Source organism: Cherax quadricarinatus, chromosome 30 (assembly GCF_038502225.1).
Source record: "Cherax quadricarinatus isolate ZL_2023a chromosome 30, ASM3850222v1, whole genome shotgun sequence".
In the NCBI taxonomy this organism is placed as follows: domain Eukaryota; kingdom Metazoa; phylum Arthropoda; class Malacostraca; order Decapoda; family Parastacidae; genus Cherax; species Cherax quadricarinatus.
The window spans coordinates 3717705-3741771 of record NC_091321.1 but is presented as its reverse complement, the minus strand read 5'-3'; the positions used below and the strand labels follow the sequence as shown (position 1 = coordinate 3741771).

Sequence of the window (24067 nt, the reverse complement as noted above, 5' to 3'; positions counted from 1 at the left end):
TGAAAATCTATCAGTTTATTATACAGTATATTATATACATAATGAACTACAACGACATTACTCCATGCAATATGTAATCATTTAACTGATTCAAAGACGTCCATTGTTAGCTGAAGGTTGTGGAAGACGGTGAGGTGCCATCTCCACTTCTAAGTCATAAAAACTCATTTTCTCATAGCAAAAATATTCTGTGTTTGGGTAGTCTCCACTCTTGAGTGCTCCAGGACCAACAGCTGCAACAACAATGTGGAAGAGTATTTAATGTTTAGAAGGCACTGTACAACCAAGCTTACAAAAATTAATTTGCATACCTTAATAAATATTACAAGGCTCATTCTCCAACACGTCAGATCCCACTGACAACTCTTCTTCACTCATCCTTGTCTAACATTCATTATGCTTCCTGAATGTCTAAGCTCTTCCCTCTCAAAGCTTCATTCACACCCTCTAACTCTAATACATCTTCTATCAACTAATGCTTTATCAAATTTCTATCATCCAAACTTAATTTGCTCCATCCTTTTAACACCAAACCATTTTCTTATATAGTTGACCCTCAACTAATGGCAGCATTAAGTAATGACAATTTCATCTAATGGTGCTTTTTGCCGTAGAAAAAATGCCTTGACCAACAACGAAAAACTTAACCAACGACGTCAGTGTGCCATTGTTTACAAGCTGTTGCAGTCGGTTTCCACGTGTGCCTCCAATATATTTTGGATTATTCCACTGTTTCTAGTGCTTGTAACCGCTAAATAAGCCACCATGGGCCCCACGAAAGCTTCTAGAGCCAGCCCTTTGGTAAAGGATGTGAGAAACATGATAGAATTCAAGAAAAAATTGTAGAAATATACAAAAGTGGTGGTGGTAGTGATGGTGGTAGAGGGTGGTAAGTGATGGTGGTAGAGGGTGGAAGTGATGGTGGCAGAGGGTGGTACTGGTTGTGATGGTGGTAGAGGGTGGTACTGGTTGTGATGGTGGTAGAGGGTGGTACTGGTTGTGATGGTGGTAGAGGGTGGAAGTGATGGTGGTAGAGGGTGGAAGTGATGGTGGTAGAGGGTGGTACTGGTTGTGATGGTGGTAGAGGGTGGTACTGGTTGTGATGGTGGCAGAGGGTGGAAGTGATGGTGGCAGAGGGTGGTAGTGATGGTGGCAGAGGGTGGTAGTGATGGTGGTAGAGGGTGGTAGTGATGGTGGTAGTGATGGTGGTAGTGATGGTGGTAGAGGGTGGTAGTGATGGTGGTAGAGGGTGGTAGTGATGGTGGTAGAGGGTGGTAGTGATGGTGGTAGAGGGTGGTAGTGATGGTGGTAGAGGGTGGTAGTGATGGTGGTAGAGGGTGGTAGTGATGGTGGTAGAGGGTGGTAGTGATGGTGGTAGAGGGTGGTAGTGATGGTGGTAGAGGGTGGTAGTGATGGTGGTAGAGGGTGGTAGTGATGGTGGTAGTGATGGTGGTTAGAGGGTGGTCCAGTGATTCTGAAGCTGGTCCTAGTGGCATTAAAAAACCAAGAAGGGAGGTAACCCCACCAAAGGACTTGGTACCTGAAGTCTTTATGGAAGGGGATTCTCCTTCCAAGCAATAGACAATCCTGAATCTCCCCTGCTGCTGGCACATCATTCAACAACAACTCCACAATAAAGGTAAGTGGCATTTAATTATTGTTTATTTTGCATGTCCCATTCCTTTCCATATAATGAAATGTATATTTCATGCAAAAAAATAAAAAAAATTTCAGACTTTGGGGTGTCAGGAACGGATTAATTCTATTTCCATTATTTCTCATGGGGAAAATTAACTCGACTAACGGCAATTTCAACCAACGACAAGCCCTCTGGAATGGATTCATGCCATTGGTTGAGGGTCCACTGTAATCCACTCTTTAAATTACAACTTCCATATTGCCTCCATGCTCTAATTTATTAATTTTTGCACAATATTCACAATGCACAGTGATCTCTGACAGGACAGTTAATTTGCCTCCAGCATTTTCCTTGCTGTTACATTTCAAGTCCAAGCTTTAGGTTCATGGGGAAAAAAAGCCAGCACCACTATGCTCAATACATTTCTATTTTTTCCTCTATTTACAAGTATCTTTTCACAGACTAATTATTAATACAACTTTCCTTCCCTCTTTTACATTGTGATTTACCTCATCCTTAACAGAATTATCCAGAGAGTCATCTATTCCTGAATATCTAAATATAGTATAAATAAGCATTCACTCCTTTAATCTTCATCTTTCAAGACTTGTCTACAATCATGTCATAATTTTTTTCAAATTTTATTTCATTACAAGATCCTGCATCATATTTTACAACCTAAGAGCCATTATCCAACCACAGCTAATTTCAAAGCCTTTCTCTAACAATATCTTCATGAAGAAAAAGAAGGCACAATACCATGACTGGAATAATACACAAATAACCTGCACAGAGAGAGAGAGAAGCTTACGACAATGTTTCGGCCCGACTTCGACTGAAATGTCGTCGTAAGCTCCTCTCTCCTATGTGTGGGGTTATTTGTGTAATATCTTCATGGTATGGTACATCATTACCCATGATGTGGCCCACAACAGTAATACCCAGATTCAGTCCCTATTACAAATAGGTGAACAGGAAAACTAGGTGTTAGGAACATGACTTGTACTTCTCGGTCTATCCAAGATTTGAACTATGAACTGAATGAAGATCAGGCTCTTCCGATAACACTTGACTCATATACACTACAAATAAAAATACTGTACTTTAAATCTTTATGGACCATATGTCACCCAAATACTGCATTAGCATTCACTTCCCTCACAATCCCACGTGTACGCGTGGAATCACCTCGGCTGCAGGGTGCCGAGTCTTAACTTTTGGTCCAGTCTCTCAACTTGCCAGATTCACTCCCTCCTAGCTTCAAGGGCCTTATCATACCTGCTCTTATAACTATGTATGGAGCCTACCTCCACCACTTCAAGGTCATTCTATTTTCCAACCATCCTGAGATTGAAGAATACTTCCTGATATTCCAGTGACTCATCTGTGGTTAACTTCCAGCTGTGTCCCCAAGTTCCCATTCCTTGCCTCTCAAACAGCCTGTCTATGTCTACCCTATTAATTTCCCTAAATATTTGGTATATCATATCACTCCTGGTTCTCCTATCCTCTAACTTCATTAGATTCAATTCCATAAGCCTCTTCTTGTACCTCATACCCCTTAACTCAGGAACAAGCCTTGCTGCTTACTTCTGAACTTTCTCCAGTTTCTTAACATGCTTCATCAGGTGCAAGTTCCATACTGATGCTGTATACTTCCAAATGGGTCTATGTTATATAAAGCACCCAGAATTGCTCCTTGTTGAGATTCCTGAAGTCAGGCGAGCATTGGCTACAGACATTACTCAATTGACAATATGGTAGGCACTATGCTCACTCCCAGATCTTTTTCTTTGAATGAGGTCTACAGCCTCTGTCCCCTGAGTCTATACACTGTCTTCTGGCCTCTTCCCCAATCTGGGACTGAACTGAAGTAACCACTTATCTGACTAACCCTGCAGAAGCTTATGACGTAAGCTTCTCTCTTTTATGTGCGGGTTATTTGTGTATCGTTCCAGTCACGGTATTGTGCCTTTTTTTGTTATTTATTTGTCCAGTTCATGTTGCAGCTTTTTTCCCCTCCTCATTTTTATACTTTCTTTGTTAGTGTTCCATTATTGGCAAAGAGATGCATCTGACTATTCTATCTGGTATGTCGTTCAAATAAACCAGAAACAGTACAGGTCCTAATTCCGATCTTTGTGGTAGCCCTCTTGTTACTCTTCCCTATTCTGACATCTCCTCTCAGATAAGTACTCTCTGCTTCTTTCCCCTCAAGGGATATTACTTGACGTTGGCAAGGGGCTCTTGATCTAGGAAATTGGATCTGTGCTCCAGTTCCCTGAATTGAGCCTGAATACCTTCCATCCATCCCCCACAGGTGCTGTATAATCCTATGGGTTTAGCACTCCATGATTATAATAATAATAATAATCTTTGCTTCTTCACCCTAAGGTACTCTTTGATCTACCAAAGTACATTTCCAGTTATTCCTGCCTGCTTCTCAAGTTTTTGCCCCAGTCTCATGTGGGGTAGGGTATTAAATGCCTTTCTGCCTTTGAAGAAAATGCAATCCACCCAACCCACCCTCCCTCCTGTTTCACTTAGGTTACATTGTCATAGAATTCCAAAAGGTTGGTAAGACAAGACTTGCCATCTCTGAGCCTGTGCTGGTTGTCTGTGACAACACTTCTCTTACAACATTAACATTACTCCCAGACATGCCATGTTATGCATTTTTACAAATCCAAGGTAACAAATAATATGAAGACTTTACCTTGCAGCCTGGTCTGAGGTTAGACTTCCTTGTTGACTAACTGGTCAATTAAGCTGCTACTGTTAGTGGCCTGCAGGTTTTCATGGCCATCACAACATAGCTAACATTTTGAGAAAGTAGTGGTTTAGCTGCCTTTGGAAAGCTTTTACCTCTGTTTCAGCATGTTTCTCACTACCCTCAGGCATACAGCTTCTAATAACTTTCCACCTATTTCCTACATTCACAACATTAACCACATCACTCCCAAATGTGCTCTGTTATGCATCTTTTCCAATTCCAAGGTAACAAACTATGCCTTCTTTTCAGCGTATCACTCAATACTAACACCTGAGCCACACAAGCTCTTTCCTTTCTACATCCACTTTGCTCTCTATTATCTTTTCAGTCATTTTGTTGATCATACACTTCATGTAGTATGCTCAGTATACTGTAAGCAAGTATGAGACAAGGGGAGGGTAGTTCCAGTGCCCTGAATCAATAGCCCTTCACTTGCATCAAGGCACTCAAATTGAAGAGCTACAGAATGTATCCTTTTATCAACAAAGGCAAAAAAAAGAATGTACCAGGGTATAGTGGTACCAATACTGTTGTATGTTGCAGCAAGGAGGAGACTGGAGACAGCAGAGATGTCATGTTTGATGAAAAACATCTAAAATTGCCATAATTGTGGAAACACCTTCCCAGAACTAGTGTATGCAGAGGTTATGTTATAAAATTAATTTCTAAGTATAATAACCCATCATTTTACATCCTGTGATAAAATGTGGCAGAGTGGCATAATTTTGAAGAAAAATTATACCTGTACTTAAGAAAATGTTGGTAAAACTCAGGCCATAAATTGTACTGGATGATGTCCTTAATGGACTTCTTCTCATACAAAATACCTACAACTCTAGTCTTGCTTATATTTGCATTAGGAAGTCACATTCTCCCTGCTATTCTTTGGGCACATTCATATCATTCAGAAAATAAAACATGTGCAGATCAAAGAGTCAAATGTGTGGGTTCAAAGGTGTTACTGGTACATTACAATAAGCTGAAAGGATTTCACCAATACACTTGCCTCTGAGTCGTCATAAAAAAATACAGTAACTGAAGCCATTACGTATTATTTCTGAATAAAACCAATCAAAAGCAAAATTGCCAAGTTAACAGGGCAAAGTCAAAAAAAAAGTTATTACAACAGCTTATTACAAGAGCTTGCCTGGAGTGAGCTGTCCAACTGTACCCTGAACTAACTCAAATTTCCATAAGGCCATAATACACAAAGTTCTGACACATGTTTATTACTACCACTGAAAGGAGCAAAACTCTTTACTATTACTGTGCAATGTTCATTTTCTTGCATTATGACTTCAAAAATAAAGCACATAACTCATGTTGCTTCCCACTAGACCTAGGACACGTGTTCCTTACAGTTGTTGTTGCTGTTGTTGTTGGATCTTACAGTGCAAAATTAGAGAGGTTTCCACTACAAGAATACTACTACAGTAATGTGAATGAAAAGGGGAAATGGTGCACTTACAGTGGCCAGGATCAGATGGTGTGGCTGCTGATTTGTATTCATGAATATCTGGAGCCTTTGGTATCACAGATTCTGCAGCTGAAGCCTTTGGGATGGCAGCTTTTGGGGCAGCAGCTTTCGGAGTGGCAGCTTTCGGAGTGGCAGCTTTCGGAGTGGCAGCTTTCGGGGTCTCTACACTCTGAGGCACCTTGGATGCTTTAGTTGCTTTCGGAGGCTTTGAGGCATCTGAACAAAACTTTTGTAGGCTGATGCGAAACAGAGGTGCTTCCAACTGTATAAAAAAAAAAAAAAAAAAATTCCTAAGCTATCAAATTTAAAAACAGAAAAGAAGTACAGAAAATCTTCAATTCAGCATCTTTGTATATGCTTAATGTTTTTTGCTAAGAGGAAGCAATTTTGCTTTTGACTAAAATATTTGTTCCCTCCCTTCCCCATTGTCTACCGAGCACCTTTAGTGCTAGCAACTTACCATCACTAAATAAAACATCCTTTGTTAAAAATAAAAATGGTTAGTCATATTTTGCACAGCAATACCTTGTAAAAAAAAAAAAGGGATTAATTGTACCAAAAAGGAGCACACCACATGTACAGGACTACCATTTACAAAAAAGTTGAAATAGGTAAAAAAAAAAAAAAAAGCACTAAGAAAAAAATTCCATTCCGTTTCATGGAGAAGCACCCTTCCCACTTGATAACTTAACCTAGCTAACATACTGAAAAATAATTGCCAATGACAATTAAAAAGTACACAGCAACTGTCATCTTGTGCCAAATCATTGGTGAAGTAGGCCATGTTAAAACTTTTTGATAAAAAAGGTGTGAGAACAGGGTTTTCATGCTCATTCAACTTAAGTTTTCGTGTTGCTATATGGTTATTTGTAATAATCTGTTGTTCATTTACCTCTCCCAACTGTACACTAATCAGCCACATTACCTATTTGTAGCTACAGGGTTATTATAATAATCAAAGGAAGTGCTAAACTGCAAGGGTTATACAGTGCAGCAGAGCAGGGAAGGATGCAGGGGAAATGGGTGGCAAGAAGGAGAGGGATGATTATTAGGGTATGGAGTGCAGTGGATAGTGCAGGGGTAGAGAGTAGCAAGAGATTAAGGTAGAAAGGATGGAGGAGAGTGCTAGAGGCACTCAAAGTTTGTGTAGTAAGTCAGTTGCTGTCAAAAAGTCAATGAGATAGTCTGGATTAAAGGAGGGTCCATCAGCAAGAAGGGCAGGTAAAGAAAGGGCAGCAGAGTGGAGACGATGTTGAAGGTAAATTCTGCGTGCTCGTTGACAGAGTGGACAGCCTAACAGAATGTGGCTAACATATACCGGAACTTAACAATTCTTACAGAGAGGAACAGGGCGCCTCTCCATGAGATACTTGTAAGACAAGTGTGGCCGATGCAAAGACGGGAGAGAGTAGTCTCCCAACCCTGACACTGATGGCAAGAAGATGGCCAGAAACCTATACTCAATTCAACAGAATGAAGTTTGTTATGGAGCAGATCAGACCAACGTTGTTGCCAACGGATGCGAAGGTGGATAGCAACTTCAGCAAAATAGTCTGGATGGAACACCTCTATATGAAACTGGGAGGCTATGTACTGCTGACCATGCAGTGGTGTCTGCCTGTTCATTGCCCTGTATGTCAACATGACCAGGGACCCAGCAAAAAACAATATTTGTGTGTTTGCTAGAGATATGGCGTAGCCAAAGTTGGATACGAAGAACTAGGGGGGAAGGTGTATAAAATTTTCGTATAGCCTGTAAAGCACTAAGGGAGTCTGAAATAACCACAAATGGTGACACAGGAATAGATGCTATACAGTTAAGTGCTACAAGAATGGCATACAATTCAGCTGTAAAAATGCTAGCCGAGGATAAGAAATGTCCTCGCATGAGACTGTCTAGAAACACTGCTGCGAATCCGACACCGTCAGAAGACTTAGAACCATCGGTTTACACTGCGATGGCACGAGAATGAGAGAGGAGGTGGTCAAGAAAAAGAGAGCAGGAAGCCACCATAGGTAGTTGGGCTTTCGTGCATGGCAGTGGGAAAGAACAAACACAAACAGCTGGAACTTCCCAAGTGGGCAGGGAAAAGTGAGGTGCTACATGAACATAGAAAGGTGGTAATTGAAGAGAAGACAAGAGTGAATGGAGGCAGAGAGAAAAAGGGGTGGAGTAAGCAGGGACAACAAACAAATAAAGAACGTCTACTAACATCAGTGACCAACCTATATACAGAAGGATTGTGGAGGTCATGAGATCGAACATAATAGCAAAGGTAATGAGCATCACAGTGATCGGACAAGGATGGAATATTCGCTTCTGCATAGAGGTTCTCAACAGGGGATGAACGAAAGGCACCAAGGCACAGATGGAGACTTTGGTGATAAATGGGATCTATCTTAGAGTTGTGGGAGAGGCCGCAGGATAGATTTGGTCACCACAATCCAGCTTGGACAAGACTAGGGTGGAATGCAAACGGAGAGTGTGACGATATGTTCCCCATGAACGATGAGCGAGAGCTTAAAGGAGATTTAGCCGACCATGGCAAGTTGTCTTTAAAGAAGAAATGTGTGATCTCCACATCAGCCGGCAATGAAAGAGCAGGCCCAGAAACTTGACCATATCACATGCCTGAATATATGAACAGTGTAAGTACAAGGAAGTATCTGGAATAAGAGGATGTCTAGTGAAGGTAATGAACCAGGTTTTCATACTAGAAAATTTAAAGCCATGAGAAGTGGTCCAATGGGGGATTATTATTATAATCAAAAAGAAGCTCTAAGCCACAAGGGCTATACAGCGGGTCCAATGGGGGAGACTGTCTATCACAACCTGAAGAGAGGATGCTACTAATCGACAGTCAGCACCCGAGTAAGCTATAGCGAAGTTATCAACAAAGTGACACCCAAATATGCGAAGGAAGAACGGAAGGTGGGTCATTTATAGCTAAGAGAAAAATAGTAGTGCTGAGAACACAACCTCGTGGAACTACCTCGGCTTGCACAAAGTCCGAGGAAAGCGAGGCACCAATATGGATCTGAAAATGTCTATTGGACAAGAAAGCAGCGATGAAGTTTGGTAGATTACCGCTGAGGCCTAAGGAATGGGCTTGGGCTAAGATGTCATACCTCCAAGTGGTGTCATATTCCTTCTCTAGATCAAAAAGACCGCTAGGACAGTGTGTTTGTTAGCACTTAGTTACATATGTAACTAAGTGGAGCAATGGATCTACCATAGAGCAGCCTTTGTGAAAGCCATATTGGCGAGGGGAAAGGCACACAGTGCGTAACAAGAAAAAAAAAAAACTGACCGTGTTTTTGGTTTAAAACAGCAACTTTGCACTGTATTTTCGTATGGTATTTATGGTTGTATTCTAGTTTTCCTGGTCTTATTTTATAGAATGAAAGACATATTACAGAAATTGAGACGATTTTGACCGATTTCACAATGAAAAGTACCTTGAAATTGAGCTCAATGTAGCAGAAATGTTCGATTTTTGCCAAAGTTCAAAAGTAAACAAATCATGCCACACGTCCAATACACATCAACTGTGAATCTAATATTCTTTCACAAGTGCGCTGATATTATTTATACCATTTCTACACTAATACAGTAGTCTGTATAACAGTAAATCTTCTATTTTTTTTGTGAGAATAAAAATTCAGAGTGGAAAGCAAAAGAAATGTAAGTAGGCCTGTTGCAGTGTTCCTTCTTTCTTACGTTCTTATATATCACATCATTAAAATCAATCTATCACAACATCAAACTCACTGAAGGATTCCTCTCTTATGTTGGTGCAGCACTGTTTTGTGCATTAGTGTCACTTTCTTTAGAGGCTCTATGGTGTCACCCCTAAATGGTGACACCCGGGGCAGCCCGCCCCCCCTTATGACGCCTCTGCTTCCTATGGTGTATGAATATACCTAGTTGGATCAATCTTATTGTGGCTACCTGGCCTGGTGGCTAATGAGTTGGTCTGGAGTTTTGACTCTCTCTGATCGGGGGTTCTATCCCCGCCCATGGGATGGTTTTTTAACCAACACAATTTGTTCATTGGTCAAACTTCAGTTATTCTGCTATGGAAAAACCGAGGAAATACATACTAAAACAGAATATAAAATAAGCACAAACCACTTGAAAGAGTGGAAGATTAATTTGAGAGGAGCAATATCAGAAGATCTTACATTCAAAGATCACAAGTCTTATCACAGTTACAATGAAAATGATAGGCTGGATAACTAGAACCTCCTTACATCCTTAAATCCCCTGTTCTGTAAGGCCAACTAAATAGTAGAACTGGAGAATGTAGAGAACCTGCCCAGAACCTGGAACCTGCCCATATAAATTCAGTCAAGTACCTACATTATTGGAAACACTGAAGTCCCTTGGAATTTAGGCCAGAAAAATGCATAATAATTTATATGTATTTGGAAAATTCTAGAGGGATTAGTTGCAAATTTCCACATCAAAATCACTCAGAGATTCAGAAGATGGTGCAAAATACATCCAGTGAAAAGCAAGGGTACAAGAAAATTCACCAAGTTTATTAATGGGATCAAACCATCTCTAGATAAACTGCAGGTAAGTTGGTTAGATTAAGTTAGTTTATGTTAAGATAGTGCTGGCTAATACAATAATTTTACTAAAACTATATTATGCGAGACTACTCGTATTCACTGACTTCTTTTTGGGTTATCCTAGGTAAGTTACACATATGCTACTGTGTATAATTTGTGTAACTATATTTATGTGTACCTGTGCTTAAATAAACTTATTTACCTAGAAGACTATTGCAATTTGTCTACTCAATTATATTTTAGTACAAAAATATGAATAAGAAGTACAGCAAGGACCCAAGTAAAAAAAAAATCACACTAACTCCTTTTAATGTCATAGTGGGTTTATTCTACATAATGCACTACAGTAGGACTCTTGTGTCCATAGGGGACACTACAGTAGGACCCTTGTGTCCACAGGGGACACTACAGTAGGACCCTTGTGTCCACAGGGGACACTACAGTAGGACCCTTGTGTCCACAGGGGACACTACAGTAGGACCCTTGTGTCCACAGGGAACACTACAGTAGGACCCTTGTGTCCACAGGGAACACTACAGTAGGACCCTTGTGTCCACAGGGGACACTACAGTAGGACCCTTGTGTCCACAGGGAACACTACAGTAGGACCCTTGTGTCCACAGGGAACACTACAGTAGGACCCTTGTGTCCACAGGGAACACTACAGTAGGACCCTTGTGTCCACAGGGAACACTACAGTAGGACCCTTGTGTCCACAGGGAACACTACAGTAGGACCCTTGTGTCCACAGGGAACACTACAGTAGGACCCTTGTGTCCACAGGGAACACTACAGTAGGACCCTTGTGTCCACAGGGAACACTACAGTAGGACCCTTGTGTCCACAGGGAACACTACAGTAGGACCCTTGTGTCCACAGGGAACACTACAGTAGGACCCTTGTGTCCACAGGGAACACTACAGTAGGACCCTTGTGTCCACAGGGAACACTACAGTAGGACCCTTGTGTCCACAGGGAACACTACAGTAGGACCCTTGTGTCCACAGGGAACACTACAGTAGGACCCTTGTGTCCACAGGGAACACTACAGTAGGACCCTTGTGTCCACAGGGAACACTACAGTAGGACCCTTGTGTCCACAGGGAACACTACAGTAGGACCCTTGTGTCCACAGGGAACACTACAGTAGGACCCTTGTGTCCACAGGGAACACTACAGTAGGACCCTTGTGTCCACAGGGAACACTACAGTAGGACCCTTGTGTCCACAGGGAACACTACAGTAGGACCCTTGTGTCCACAGGGAACACTACAGTAGGACCCTTGTGTCCACAGGGAACACTACAGTAGGACCCTTGTGTCCACAGGGAACACTACAGTAGGACCCTTGTGTCCACAGGGAACACTACAGTAGGACCCTTGTGTCCACAGGGAACACTACAGTAGGACCCTTGTGTCCACAGGGAACACTACAGTAGGACCCTTGTGTCCACAGGGAACACTACAGTAGGACCCTTGTGTCCACAGGGAACACTACAGTAGGACCCTTGTGTCCACAGGGAACACTACAGTAGGACCCTTGTGTCCACAGGGAACACTACAGTAGGACCCTTGTGTCCACAGGGAACACTACAGTAGGACCCTTGTGTCCACAGGGAACACTACAGTAGGACCCTTGTGTCCACAGGGAACACTACAGTAGGACCCTTGTGTCCACAGGGAACACTACAGTAGGACCCTTGTGTCCACAGGGAACACTACAGTAGGACCCTTGTGTCCACAGGGAACACTACAGTAGGACCCTTGTGTCCACAGGGAACACTACAGTAGGACCCTTGTGTCCACAGGGAACACTACAGTAGGACCCTTGTGTCCACAGGGAACACTACAGTAGGACCCTTGTGTCCACAGGGAACACTACAGTAGGACCCTTGTGTCCACAGGGAACACTACAGTAGGACCCTTGTGTCCACAGGGAACACTACAGTAGGACCCTTGTGTCCACAGGGAACACTACAGTAGGACCCTTGTGTCCACAGGGAACACTACAGTAGGACCCTTGTGTCCACAGGGAACACTACAGTAGGACCCTTGTGTCCACAGGGAACACTACAGTAGGACCCTTGTGTCCACAGGGAACACTACAGTAGGACCCTTGTGTCCACAGGGAACACTACAGTAGGACCCTTGTGTCCACAGGGAACACTACAGTAGGACCCTTGTGTCCACAGGGAACACTACAGTAGGACCCTTGTGTCCACAGGGTTCACATACATATTCATGATAAAAGTTTAATTGATAAATTACACACAATAAGTTGGGAATTGGTACTTTTTCACTGATGGAAAACACTTCATGACTTCATGACCATGTAGATGAATGGTTCAGAGAACCGACAAGTTGATAAATTAGACACATTTGCAGCACTTGGGTATCTTTAATGAGGAAACATTTTGCCACACAGTGGCTTCATCAGTCCATACAAAGGACTAATTACTTCAAACTCCTCCTGTTCTTCACCCTTCTCCTTTGTATGGACTGATGAAGCGACTGTGTGGCAAAACGTTTCCTCATTAAAGATACCCAAGTTTTGCACATGTGTCTAATTTATCAATTGTCACCATCACTACTTTTGCACTTTGGTGTCATTATTAAGCAAAATTAAGGGTTAGTTTCTGGCAAGGATAAACCAGGGATAACTGAAACCAAAGAAACCAGACCCAAGGATACAGAGGTCCTACTGTACTATGCACATCAGTGGCCTCAGGACCATCATACAAATTTATGCCACTGTAAGTCCAATTGCATGTCCTCCTTAATAAAACTTTTGTGCACAGTACTGTAATTTTACAAATGTATTATCTTTTTCAAACTGTATGTAATAAACCTTATTATTATTATATTATTATTATTATTGTTATTATTATTATTATTAGTAGTATTACAAATAAAATCTGGGACAGTCTGCTTTATTTTTAACTATTTCTCTATTTGCCAGTTATATTTCTACTTTTTGTTATTAATCCTGGCTTGTGTGTTGAAAGCCCCAATCAAGGGACCTCCTGTGCCTTGATGCCACTATGAGCCGTGTATTGGAGCCGTGTGGCTTAGTTAATAATAATACGTACATGTACAAGGTATACAGGTCTAGCTGACATCAATGACATACTACTATATAGAAAGCCACTTGTTATGCTGAGCATTTCGGGTAAATTAGGTCACTTTTGTCCCCAGGATGCGACCCACACCACTTGACTAACACCCAGGTACCCATTTTACACTGATGAGTGAACAGGGACAGGGACAGCAGGTGCCTAATAGAAACACGTCCCTAATGTTTTTTCCAGCCGTACCAGAGATTCGATCTCCGAACCTCAATGTGTGAGCTGAGTGCATCGTCTAACTGTGAAGGAATTTATTGTTGGTATATACTCATAGTAATAATTATTCATCGCCTAATGGAAATAATCAAGGTCCCAATAGAAACAAGCCACTGACTTTTTGAGTTATCCTAAGTAAATTATAGCATTGTATAGCCCTTGTGGTTTAGCGCTTATTTTTGATTATAATAATAATACGTAAATTACACTATGATGATAATTGTACATAATTATGTGTACCTGTGCCTCAATATACTTACTCTAACATCAACTAGTAACTACTTTAATATATAATACTAGAGTCATTATTCAAGGGACCATAAAAGAGTGAAAAAATGAGTGAGAATATGTATTAAGAAAGTAATGTCTCGCTCATACCTTGAGAGCCTGACAAATCCTTGGTACAGTAGCCATAATGTAGCAGGCAGCAGAGCCAGAGCCAGCAGAGCCAGAGCCAGCAGAGCCTGAACCAGCAGACAGACAGCTGAGCCAGTCAGCAGAGTAGTGCCAGCAGACACTAGAGTTACTAATGAATGACAATACCCTTACTAAATGACTGAAGTTATCGACACCATCACACTCATATTGTTTAACGTTATTGGTTTATCCTAGGTAAAATTCGACAAAATTTACAATATAAAGCCATTGTAAAGGTTTCAAAATATACGAGACCTCCATCAAAAACGAACTTACTTTCCACGGATTCGAACACTTGAATACAAGGACCCCAGTGGAAATAAGTCACTTGTTTTTGGGGTTATCCTAAGTAATTTACACACACGTTACTAGGTATAATAATTATACTTATGTGTACCAGTACCTAAATAAATTTATTTACTAATACAGATTTGAACGCTAGAGTATCACATATTCCCTAAAGGGCACCTCAAAGAGGTTGCTTGAATTTTATTATATAAGATTTTCTTCGAATTTTTATTCCAGAGGGTTAGCCACCCAGGATAACCCAAGAAAGTTAGTGCGTCATCGAGGACTGTCTAACTTATTTCCATTGGGGTCCTTAATCTTGTCCCCCAGGATGCGACCCACACCAGTCGACTAACACCCAGGTACCTATTTGCTGCTAGGTGAACATGACGACAGGTGTAAGGAAACACGCCGAAATGTTTCCACTCGCCCGGGAATCGAACCCGGGCTCTCCGTGTGTGAAGCGAGAGCTTTAACCACTTCTCGCTTCTTCTTATGACCAGTCTTTGGTAAGGAAGAAGGATGGGTAAGGATAGAAATATTGGAAAAGGGTGGGAGAGGAGAGAGAGGTAGGATATAAAAGGTAAGTGGCCCAACCACTTTGGTGCAATTTAAAAAGTGTATGTGGAATAATAAAATATTCTTGAAGGGGTATAATATTAACCCATCAGTCACATAGATATAACACATATATAAGTACATGACTCTGAATTGGTAGCAATTATACAAGTTGCAATTGCTCTTTTTTTGCAATTGCACAACGAATATTTAAACGACAATGAAGGCGATAATTGTCTGGACAATTCGTAAAGAATTACTTGACACGTTAGCTTCTTACAAGGTGGTGTCCTGCCATAGTAAATGTAGCATAATTTTAACAGTAGAATGCTATACAAGATGTCTCCCTAATTGGGGGCGATGATTTTCTTAGTAGACAAAGGGTTCTGGTGTTACCCAATCATCTTCATCTGCAGGGAGGTTGCTTAAGATCATTGGTCGATGGTAATCGTCTTTATGGATGAAGCGACGGACCCTCTGTGGGAGTCATTCTTTGGATCCTGTGAGGAGTATTGATGATATAATCGGTGGTATTTTCAACTTGGAGAGGATGTTATCTGGCATGTAGAGTTCTTGCATTGCATAGAGTTGTTTCTTCTTCAGGGTATCAAGGCGTACATTTAAGGCAGTTATTATTATTATTATAATCATGTGGGAGCGCTAAACCCCTAGGATTATACAACGCATGTTGGGGGAGGGATGGAAGGTATTCAGGCTCATTTAAGGCAGTAATATCCTGTTGTACGTGAAAATCTGCCATTTTAACTGTCTTCCTGGTACCCGTAATAAAGCGGAGAGCTCTATTCTGGACCCGTTGCAACTTTAGCATGTTGGTCTTTGTTGTTAATGACATTGGGACACATGGATATTCCAGTGTTGGTCTACCATCATTTTATACAGATGTTTTTTTGACATATGTAGGGGCTTCATTAAATCTAAAGAGACTGCTAATACCGGCTTTGGCTATGTTTATCTTTTTATTGACGTGAGATGTTGAGTGGAGCAGCCTGTCTATTTTTCGCTTTCATTTCGCTAATAATTCAAGAACGCCTCATCCGATCGGCTTCAAATTTTCAATACGTGTGTTCAGTAACGTGGAAATTGAGTGCACAGAGGAGTCACAAGGATGTCAGGAAATATTACTTTAGCCTTAGAGTGGTCAGGAAGTGGAACGACCCAGACAGCGAAGTGGTAGAGGCAGGATCCATACATAGCTTTAAGAATAGGTATGATAGGTCTCAGGTAGATAGAAGTGAGACCAGTAGCGGCTATTAAAGGTAGCGGTGCCTCGACCCCTGTAACCACAATGATGTACAGGTGCGTGTCCTATGATCATGGTAATTGAAGTTATCATCATCATCCTAGAATGACTCCAATAACTTCCAAAACACAATGGTGCAGCTTCATAATTATCATAATCAGTTCAAGCGCTAAACTCTGGGTTTAGCGTTCAAACAAGGTTCCACCTAATTCGAGGTCGGCGGAAAGTGAAGTTTTAGTGTGTAGGTGAAGATTTGTCTTTTTTTTTTTTTACACAGGGTTTTTACAAGGATAGGTTAAGGAAGGATTCCTAACTTTATTTACAAGCTAAGAGCCGTTACCTACATCAGTTCATTTGAAAGCCTTTTTATTGTTACCAGACACAGATAGGGAACAAGATAAAAGTTGGAGCCATCCATCTGTAGGGCAGCAATTTCATTTGATCAACTGACTTTATGTGAAATTTTTATTCCCATTCAATCACTTTGAATATATTTCAGTTTACCTCTTGTAAACGACTTTAATGGCTGATGCATCTTACTGCCAGGATAAGATAAGATTTCGTTCGGATTTTTAACCCCGGAGGGTTAGCAACCCAGGATAACCCAAGAAAGTCAGTGCGTCATCGAAGACTGTAACTTATTTCCACTGGGGTCCTCAATCTTGTCCCTCAGGATACGACCCACACCAGTCTACTAACACCCAGGTACCTATTTGCTGCTAGGTGAACAGGTGTAAGGAAACGTGTCGGAATGTTTCCACCCACCGGGAATCGAACCCGGGCCCTGTGTGTGTGAAGCTGGAGCTTTAGCCATGTGCAGGCAAATTTGTCAATACAGTAAAATAGTTAAAAACTTAGAATTCGTGACAAATGGAGAATGACTCATTTGATCGGCATAAAACTTTTACCACTGATAAGGTTACCAAACACAACCTTCATCTTGCTCCTAATTTGCCAGTCTATTGAATAGTATTATTATTATTATAATCAAGGGGGAAGCGCTAAACCCGGAGGATTATATAGCGCCTGAGGGGGGGGATGTGGAAGGCATTCAGGCTTAATTCGGGGAACTGGAGCACAGATCCAATTCCCTAAATCGAGAGCTCCTCACCAACATCAAGGAACCTTCCTTGAGGGGTATTGAATATTAATATTCATTTTTATTCAGCAACCAAAGAATGGTTCTTCTGATTGACTCCAAAATATTGATGATGCATTCTAAGAGGAGAATGATAATCCCCAAGTTTAGTCTAAGTGCAAAATTTAAATTCTGAGTTTTAAAAACCTTTCATTATTTTAGTTTGTTGGTTCCCTTGATATATTATTATAATCATAACTAAGCGCTAAACCCACAAGGGTCATACAGCATTCTCTTTATATTTCTGGAAATTTTTGTGCGAACTGCCCTTGTGAGCTGCTCACCTTGGCAAGTGCTGTTGACACAGACACCCTGAGACAGTCCTCTTATTTTTATTTAAGGTTCACAAGTGGCTCTTAAAACATATTTCCAGTTACTACTGCTTTTGCAAGAAATTCCTACCTATTCACGAATGAAGGATTAACTCACTAGGTGGTATGGAGTTGTCTGGTCCCTCACTGTCAGTACCTCTTGCAGTGCCGGACTGATTTGGTCTTTGTCTGCTCAAACCCCACAGATCAACTACAACCTACGTTTCCTCAGAATATCACTGGCCAACTAATGCTGAGAAAATGTTAAGTCTGTCTTACTGCAGGTGGCCTGGGAATAGTCAAATACCCAGAGTACTTCAAGAAGCCTCTAGGATTTTATTGTCTCCAGTCCAAGTGTATGAGCACGTTCTCCGGACTGTTTGACACAGCACGTCTTCTCGCAATGGTGTTGAGAGCTGGGTCTCTCTGACTCCAATCATTTGGTTGCCAGTTCTCTAATATTCGCCTATATTAAAGGCATAATCCTACCTATGTTAAGGGCCTAGGACTACATTAATAATATCTACATTTACTTCTCTAATTCTAATATTAGTTACTACTGTACTGTGTAAACCTACCTTGAAGGGTAAGTATTTTTTTTTTTTCAAGATACTAATGCCGGAAAAAAATCATCCCCCAGTACCAACAATACCACCAGTCCGATAACATTCTTCTTTGCAAATATACAGGGTCTAAAACCAGCAACAAACCACAAAATACCTTTCATCCGTGGACTGCTTGCAGAGGCAAAGGCAATGTTCGCGGCTTTCACTGAGACCCACATAAAGGATCACTTGGACAACGAAATATGGATCCCAGGTTACAACCTATACAGATGTGACAGAGTGAACAGGCAAAAGGGGGGGGGTTGGCCTGTACATTGCAGAGTCACTTGTTTGCACAGAACTGCTAAATGCCTCAAATGATGTGGAAGTTTTAGCAGTAAAGGTCGAGAACCAAAACCTAGTCATTGTGATAGTCTACAAGCCTCCGGATGCAACATCCCAGCAATTCCAGGAACAGCTGTTAAAAATTGACCACTGTCTGGAAAACCTTCCAGCTCCTGCACCCAACATCTTGCTCCTGGGGGATTACAACTTAAGGCACCTAAAATGGAGGAATATAGCAAATAATATTCTTGCAGTAATAACACCAGGAGGCAGCTCTGATGAAAACTCACACTCACGCGAGCTTTTAAATCTCTGCACGAAATTCAATTTAAACCAGCAAATAATAGAGCCTACTAGACTGGAGAATACACTAGACCTCATCTTCACTAACAGTGATGATCTGATAAGAAATGTCACCATATCAAAAACAATATTCTCAGATCACAACATAATTGAGGTTCAGTCATGTATGCGCGGAGCCCCAGACCGACATAATGAGATTAGTCACGAGGGAGCATTCACCAAATTCAACTTCAATAACAAAAACATAAAGTGGGACCAAGTAAACCAAGTCCTAACCGATATAAGCTGGGAAGATATACTAAGCAACACAGACCCCAACTTATGCCTAGAACAGATTAACTCGGTGGCACTCGATGTATGCACAAGGCTTATTCCTCTAAGAAAAAGGAGGAGTAGATGTAAAACAGAAAGAGACAGGCGCTCCCTTTACAGGCGACGGAAAAGAATAACAGAGCGGCTAAAAGAGGTCAATATATCTGAAATGCGTAGGGAAACACTGGTCAGAGAAATAGCAAGCATCGAACTTAAGCTAAAAGAATCCTTTAGGAGTCAGGAATCGCGGGAAGAACTAAAAGCCATAAATGAAATCGAAAGAAACCCAAAGTATTTCTTCTCCTATGCCAAATCAAAATCGAGAACAACGTCCAGTATTGGGCCCCTACTTAAACAAGATGGGTCCTACACAGGTGACAGCAAGGAAATGAGTGAGCTACTCAAGTCCCAATATGACTCAGTTTTTAGCAAGCCGCTAACCAGACTGAGAGTCGAAGATCAAAATTAATTTTTTATGAGAGAGCCACAAAATTTGATTAACACAAGCCTATCCGATGTTATCCTGACGCCAAATGACTTCGAACAGGCGATAAATGACATGCCCATGCACTCTGCCCCAGGGCCAGACTCATGGAACTCTGTGTTCATCAAGAACTGCAAGAAGCCCCTATCACGAGCCTTTTCCATCCTATGGAGAGGGAGCATGGACACGGGGGTCGTCCCACAGTTACTAAAAACAACAGACATAGCCCCACTCCACAAAGGGGGCAGTAAAGCAATAGCAAAGAACTACAGACCAATAGCACTAACATCCCATATCATAAAAATCTTTGAAAGGGTCCTAAGAAGCAAGATCACCACCCATCTAGAAACCCATCAGTTACACAACCCAGGGCAACATGGGTTTAGAACAGGTCGCTCCTGTTTGTCTCAACTATTGGATCACTACGACAAGGTCCTAAATGCACTAGAAGATAAAAAGAATGCAGATGTAATATATACAGACTTTGCAAAAGCCTTCGACAAGTGTGACCATGGCGTAATAGCGCACAAAATGCGTGCTAAAGGAATAACAGGAAAAGTCGGTCGATGGATCTATAATTTCCTCACTAACAGAACACAGAGAGTAGTCGTCAACAGAGTAAAGTCCGAGGCAGCTACGGTGAAAAGCTCTGTTCTACAAGGCACAGTACTCGCTCCCATCTTGTTCCTCATCCTCATATCCGACATAGACAAGGATGTCAGCCACAGCACCGTGTCTTCCTTTGCAGATGACACCCGAATCTGCATGACAGTGTCTTCCATTGCAGACACTGCAAAGCTCCAGGTGGACATCAACCAAATCTTTCAGTGGGCTGCAGAAAACAATATGAAGTTCAACGATGAGAAATTTCAATTACTCAGATATGGTAAACATGAGGAAATTAAATCTTCATCAGAGTACAAAACAAATTCTGGCCACAAAATAGAGCGAAACACCAACGTCAAAGACCTGGGAGTGATCATGTCGGAGGATCTCACCTTCAAGGACCATAACATTGTATCAATCGCATCTGCTAGAAAAATGACAGGATGGATAATGAGAACCTTCAAAACTAGGGAGGCCAAGCCCATGATGACACTCTTCAGGTCACTTGTTCTATCTAGGCTGGAATATTGCTGCACACTAACAACACCTTTCAAGGCAGGTGAAATTGCCGACCTAGAAAATGTACAGAGAACTTTCACGGCGCGCATAACGGAGATAAAACACCTCAATTATTGGGAGCGCTTGAGGTTCCTAAACCTGTATTCCCTGGAACGCAGGAGGGAGAGATACATGATTATATACACCTGGAAAATCCTAGAGGGACTAGTACCGAACTTGCACACGAAAATCACTCACTACGAAAGCAAAAGACTTGGCAGACGATGCACCATCCCCCCAATGAAAAGCAGGGGTGTCACTAGCACGTTAAGAGACCATACAGTAAGTGTCAGGGGCCCGAGACTGTTCAACTGCCTCCCAGCACACATAAGGGGGATTACCAACAGACCCCTGGCAGTCTTCAAGCTGGCACTGGACAAGCACCTAAAGTCAGTTCCGGATCAGCCGGGCTGTGGCTCGTACGTTGGTTTGCGTGCAGCCAGCAGCAACAGCCTGGTTGATCAGGCTCTGATCCACCAGGAGGTCTGGTCACAGACCGGGCCGCGGGGGCGTTGACCCCCGGAACTATCTCCAGGTAAACTCCAGTCGGCCATCTCCCACCGAGGCAGGGTGACCCAAAAAAGAAAATCCCCAAAAAGAAAATACTTTCACCATCATTCAACACTTTCACCACACTCGCACATTATCACTGTTTTTGCAGAAGTGCTCAGAATACAACAGTCTAGAAGCATATACATTTGTACATATAAAGATACACAACATATCCCTCCAAACTGCCAATAAGGTAAGTATATCAATAAGGGTAAGTATATCAAATAATAATACGTGTGTAAAGGTAGAAAGTTGAAAGTGAACATAGAAAAGAATAAGGTGATGAGGGTATCAAATGATTTAGATAAAGAAAAATTTGATATCAAATTGGGGAGGAGGAGTATGGAAGAAGTGAATGCTTTCAGATACTTGGGAGTTGACATGTCAGCAGATGAATTTATGAAGGATGAGGTTAATCATAGAATTGATGAAGGAAAAAAGGCGAGTGGTGCGTTGAGGTATATGTGGAGTCAAAAAACGTTATCTATGGAGGCAAAGAAGGGAATGTATGAAAATATAGTAGTACCAACACTTATATGGGTGTGAAGCTTGGGTGGTAAATGCTGCAGCGAGGAGGCGGTTGGAGGCAGTGGAGATGTCCTAAGGGCAATGTGTGGTGTAAATATTATGCAGAAAATTCGGAGTGTGGAAATTAGGTGTGGAGTTAAAAGTATTAGTCAGAGGGCTGAAGAGGGGTTGTTGAGGTGGTTTGGTCATTTAGAGAGAATGGATCGAAGTAGAATTACATGGAGAGCATTTAAATCTGTAGGAGAAGGAAGGCGGGATAGGGGTCGTCCTCGAAAAGGTTGGAAGGAAGGGGTAAGGGAGGTTTTGTGGGCGAGGGGCTTGGACTTCCAGCAGGCATGCATGAGCGTGTTCGATAGGAGTGAATGGAGACGAATGGTATTTGGGACCTGACAATCTGTTGGAGTGTGAGCAGGGTAATATTTAGTGAAGGGATTCAGGGAAACCGGTTATTTTTATATAGCCGGACTTGTATCCTGGAAATGGGAAGTACAATGCCTGCACTCTAAAGGAGGGGTTCGGGATATTAGCGGTTTGGAGGGATATGTTGTGTATCTTTATACATATATACTTCTAAACTGTTGTGTTCTGAGCACCTCTGCAAAAACAGTGATTATGTGTGAGTGAGGTGAAAGTGTTGACTGATGATGAAAGTATTTTCTTTCTGGGGATTTTCTTTCTTTTTAGGTCACCCTGCCTCGGTGGGAGACGGCCGACGTGTTGAAAAAAAAAAATGTACAGTCACTAACTCTGCAAACTGTGTGTGTGTGAGAGGATGTTAAGTGCTTGTACTGATTATTTACTATTTTCCTGTGGAAGTTATTTGGTCTCTCAATAAATTTCCACAATATTAATATTATAATCAAATTATCATAAACATTTGAAGATCTAACACTAAGGATTTTGAGAGTTATCCAGGCCATTCCAGGATGCTGAAAATGGGTTCAATAACTTTTGGCTATAGGGAATGTGAACATGCCAATTGCTCCTAGAGTTTGGTCCTCATTATCCTACACAAGTGTTGAAAAATTTAAACTGATTGGATGATTATGATTATTACATTTAAAACTAAGCACTAAACCCACAAGGATGCTTTTTGGATGAGGCATCCTTGAGTTATGAGCAACATAAAATCAAAGAGTAGTAGGAAGAATAAAAAGAAAAAAATTAGGTAACCTCTTAAGGTACCCCTTTGGGAATACTTAAATATACTGGTAGTCATGAAATCCTGATGAAATTTTAACCATGTTAGTGTAAAATGTTTGGCAGTACTGATAGGTTGCATGAAAAAAGGCAGTAAGAGGAATTTCAATAAATTAAACAAAAGCCTATAAAGATCTTTTGTGAAAATATTTTATTTACATAAATATCAGTTACATTTAATGGATGGAATACATTACACAAGCTTCTTTCATTATGGATGGAATGGAAATGTATAAAACAGAATAGATATGGAATAAGCCTTGTCTATTTTTTAACACACAAGCTGTCTCACCGAGGTAGGGTCTATTTTATTCTCTCTAAATATAATTAGCAACTTTATACAAAGATAATAGGAAAAGCATCTCATTGCACAATTCAGTCAATATATCAATTGCAAAGATAAAACATGAGCAGTTATGTATTGCTAAGCCTGTTACCAGAACTGGAAGCCACATGAATCATGCCAGTCTTTCCTAAATATTTCTGAAACAAAAAATGTTTTTCAAATCTACTTAATTGGGAGAAGCAGTATGTGAAAGAAAAAGAGAATTGTAAATGAGAGAGAAAGAAGATAAGAATGCAGATTAAAATCATGGGGCTGAGATAAGAAGTTGTGACAAGAAGAATGTGTATAAAAAAGGTAATGAGAGTCATTATGGTGTAGAGTATGAAACTGATGTTTCATCAACTTGGCAATGAGGTGCTGACTAGCTTCATGACTTACAGCTCTACACAAATGAAGATCATACTTCCCTTCTCTGAGACTCAACATCTTGGCTGCAATAACTTTAAGTATTATAACATAATAAATAACTTGCATGTTACATTTTTTGTACTCTCCTGTCCAATGCACC

General features: G+C 41.3%; 1 protein-coding gene across 1 annotated transcript; it reads right to left on the bottom strand.

Moving 5' to 3' along the window:
• NdufV3 (NADH:ubiquinone oxidoreductase subunit V3) lies at window positions 1-14411 on the bottom strand. The gene is made up of 3 exons (XM_070089845.1): window positions 14186-14411; window positions 5881-6151; window positions 1-233 (listed from the first exon to the last, which is right to left on the bottom strand). The coding sequence occupies exons 1-3, from the start codon at window positions 14219-14221 to the stop codon at window positions 91-93; spliced, it is 450 nt and encodes a 149-aa protein (XP_069945946.1). The 5' UTR covers window positions 14222-14411; the 3' UTR covers window positions 1-90.
• Window positions 14412-24067: the final 9656 nt, after the last annotated feature.

Excerpts from the sequence above, each read along its gene's own strand:
- NdufV3 (XM_070089845.1), bottom strand. The coding sequence starts at position 14,221 with ATGGCTACTGTACCAAGGATTTGTCAGGCTCTCAAG. Across the intron at positions 6,152-14,185 it reads GGATTTGTCAGGCTCTCAAG|TTGGAAGCACCTCTGTTTCG; the intron begins GTATGAGCGAGA and ends TTTTTTATACAG. Across the intron at positions 234-5,880 it reads ACCATCTGATCCTGGCCACT|CTGTTGGTCCTGGAGCACTC; the intron begins GTAAGTGCACCA and ends TTGTTGTTGCAG.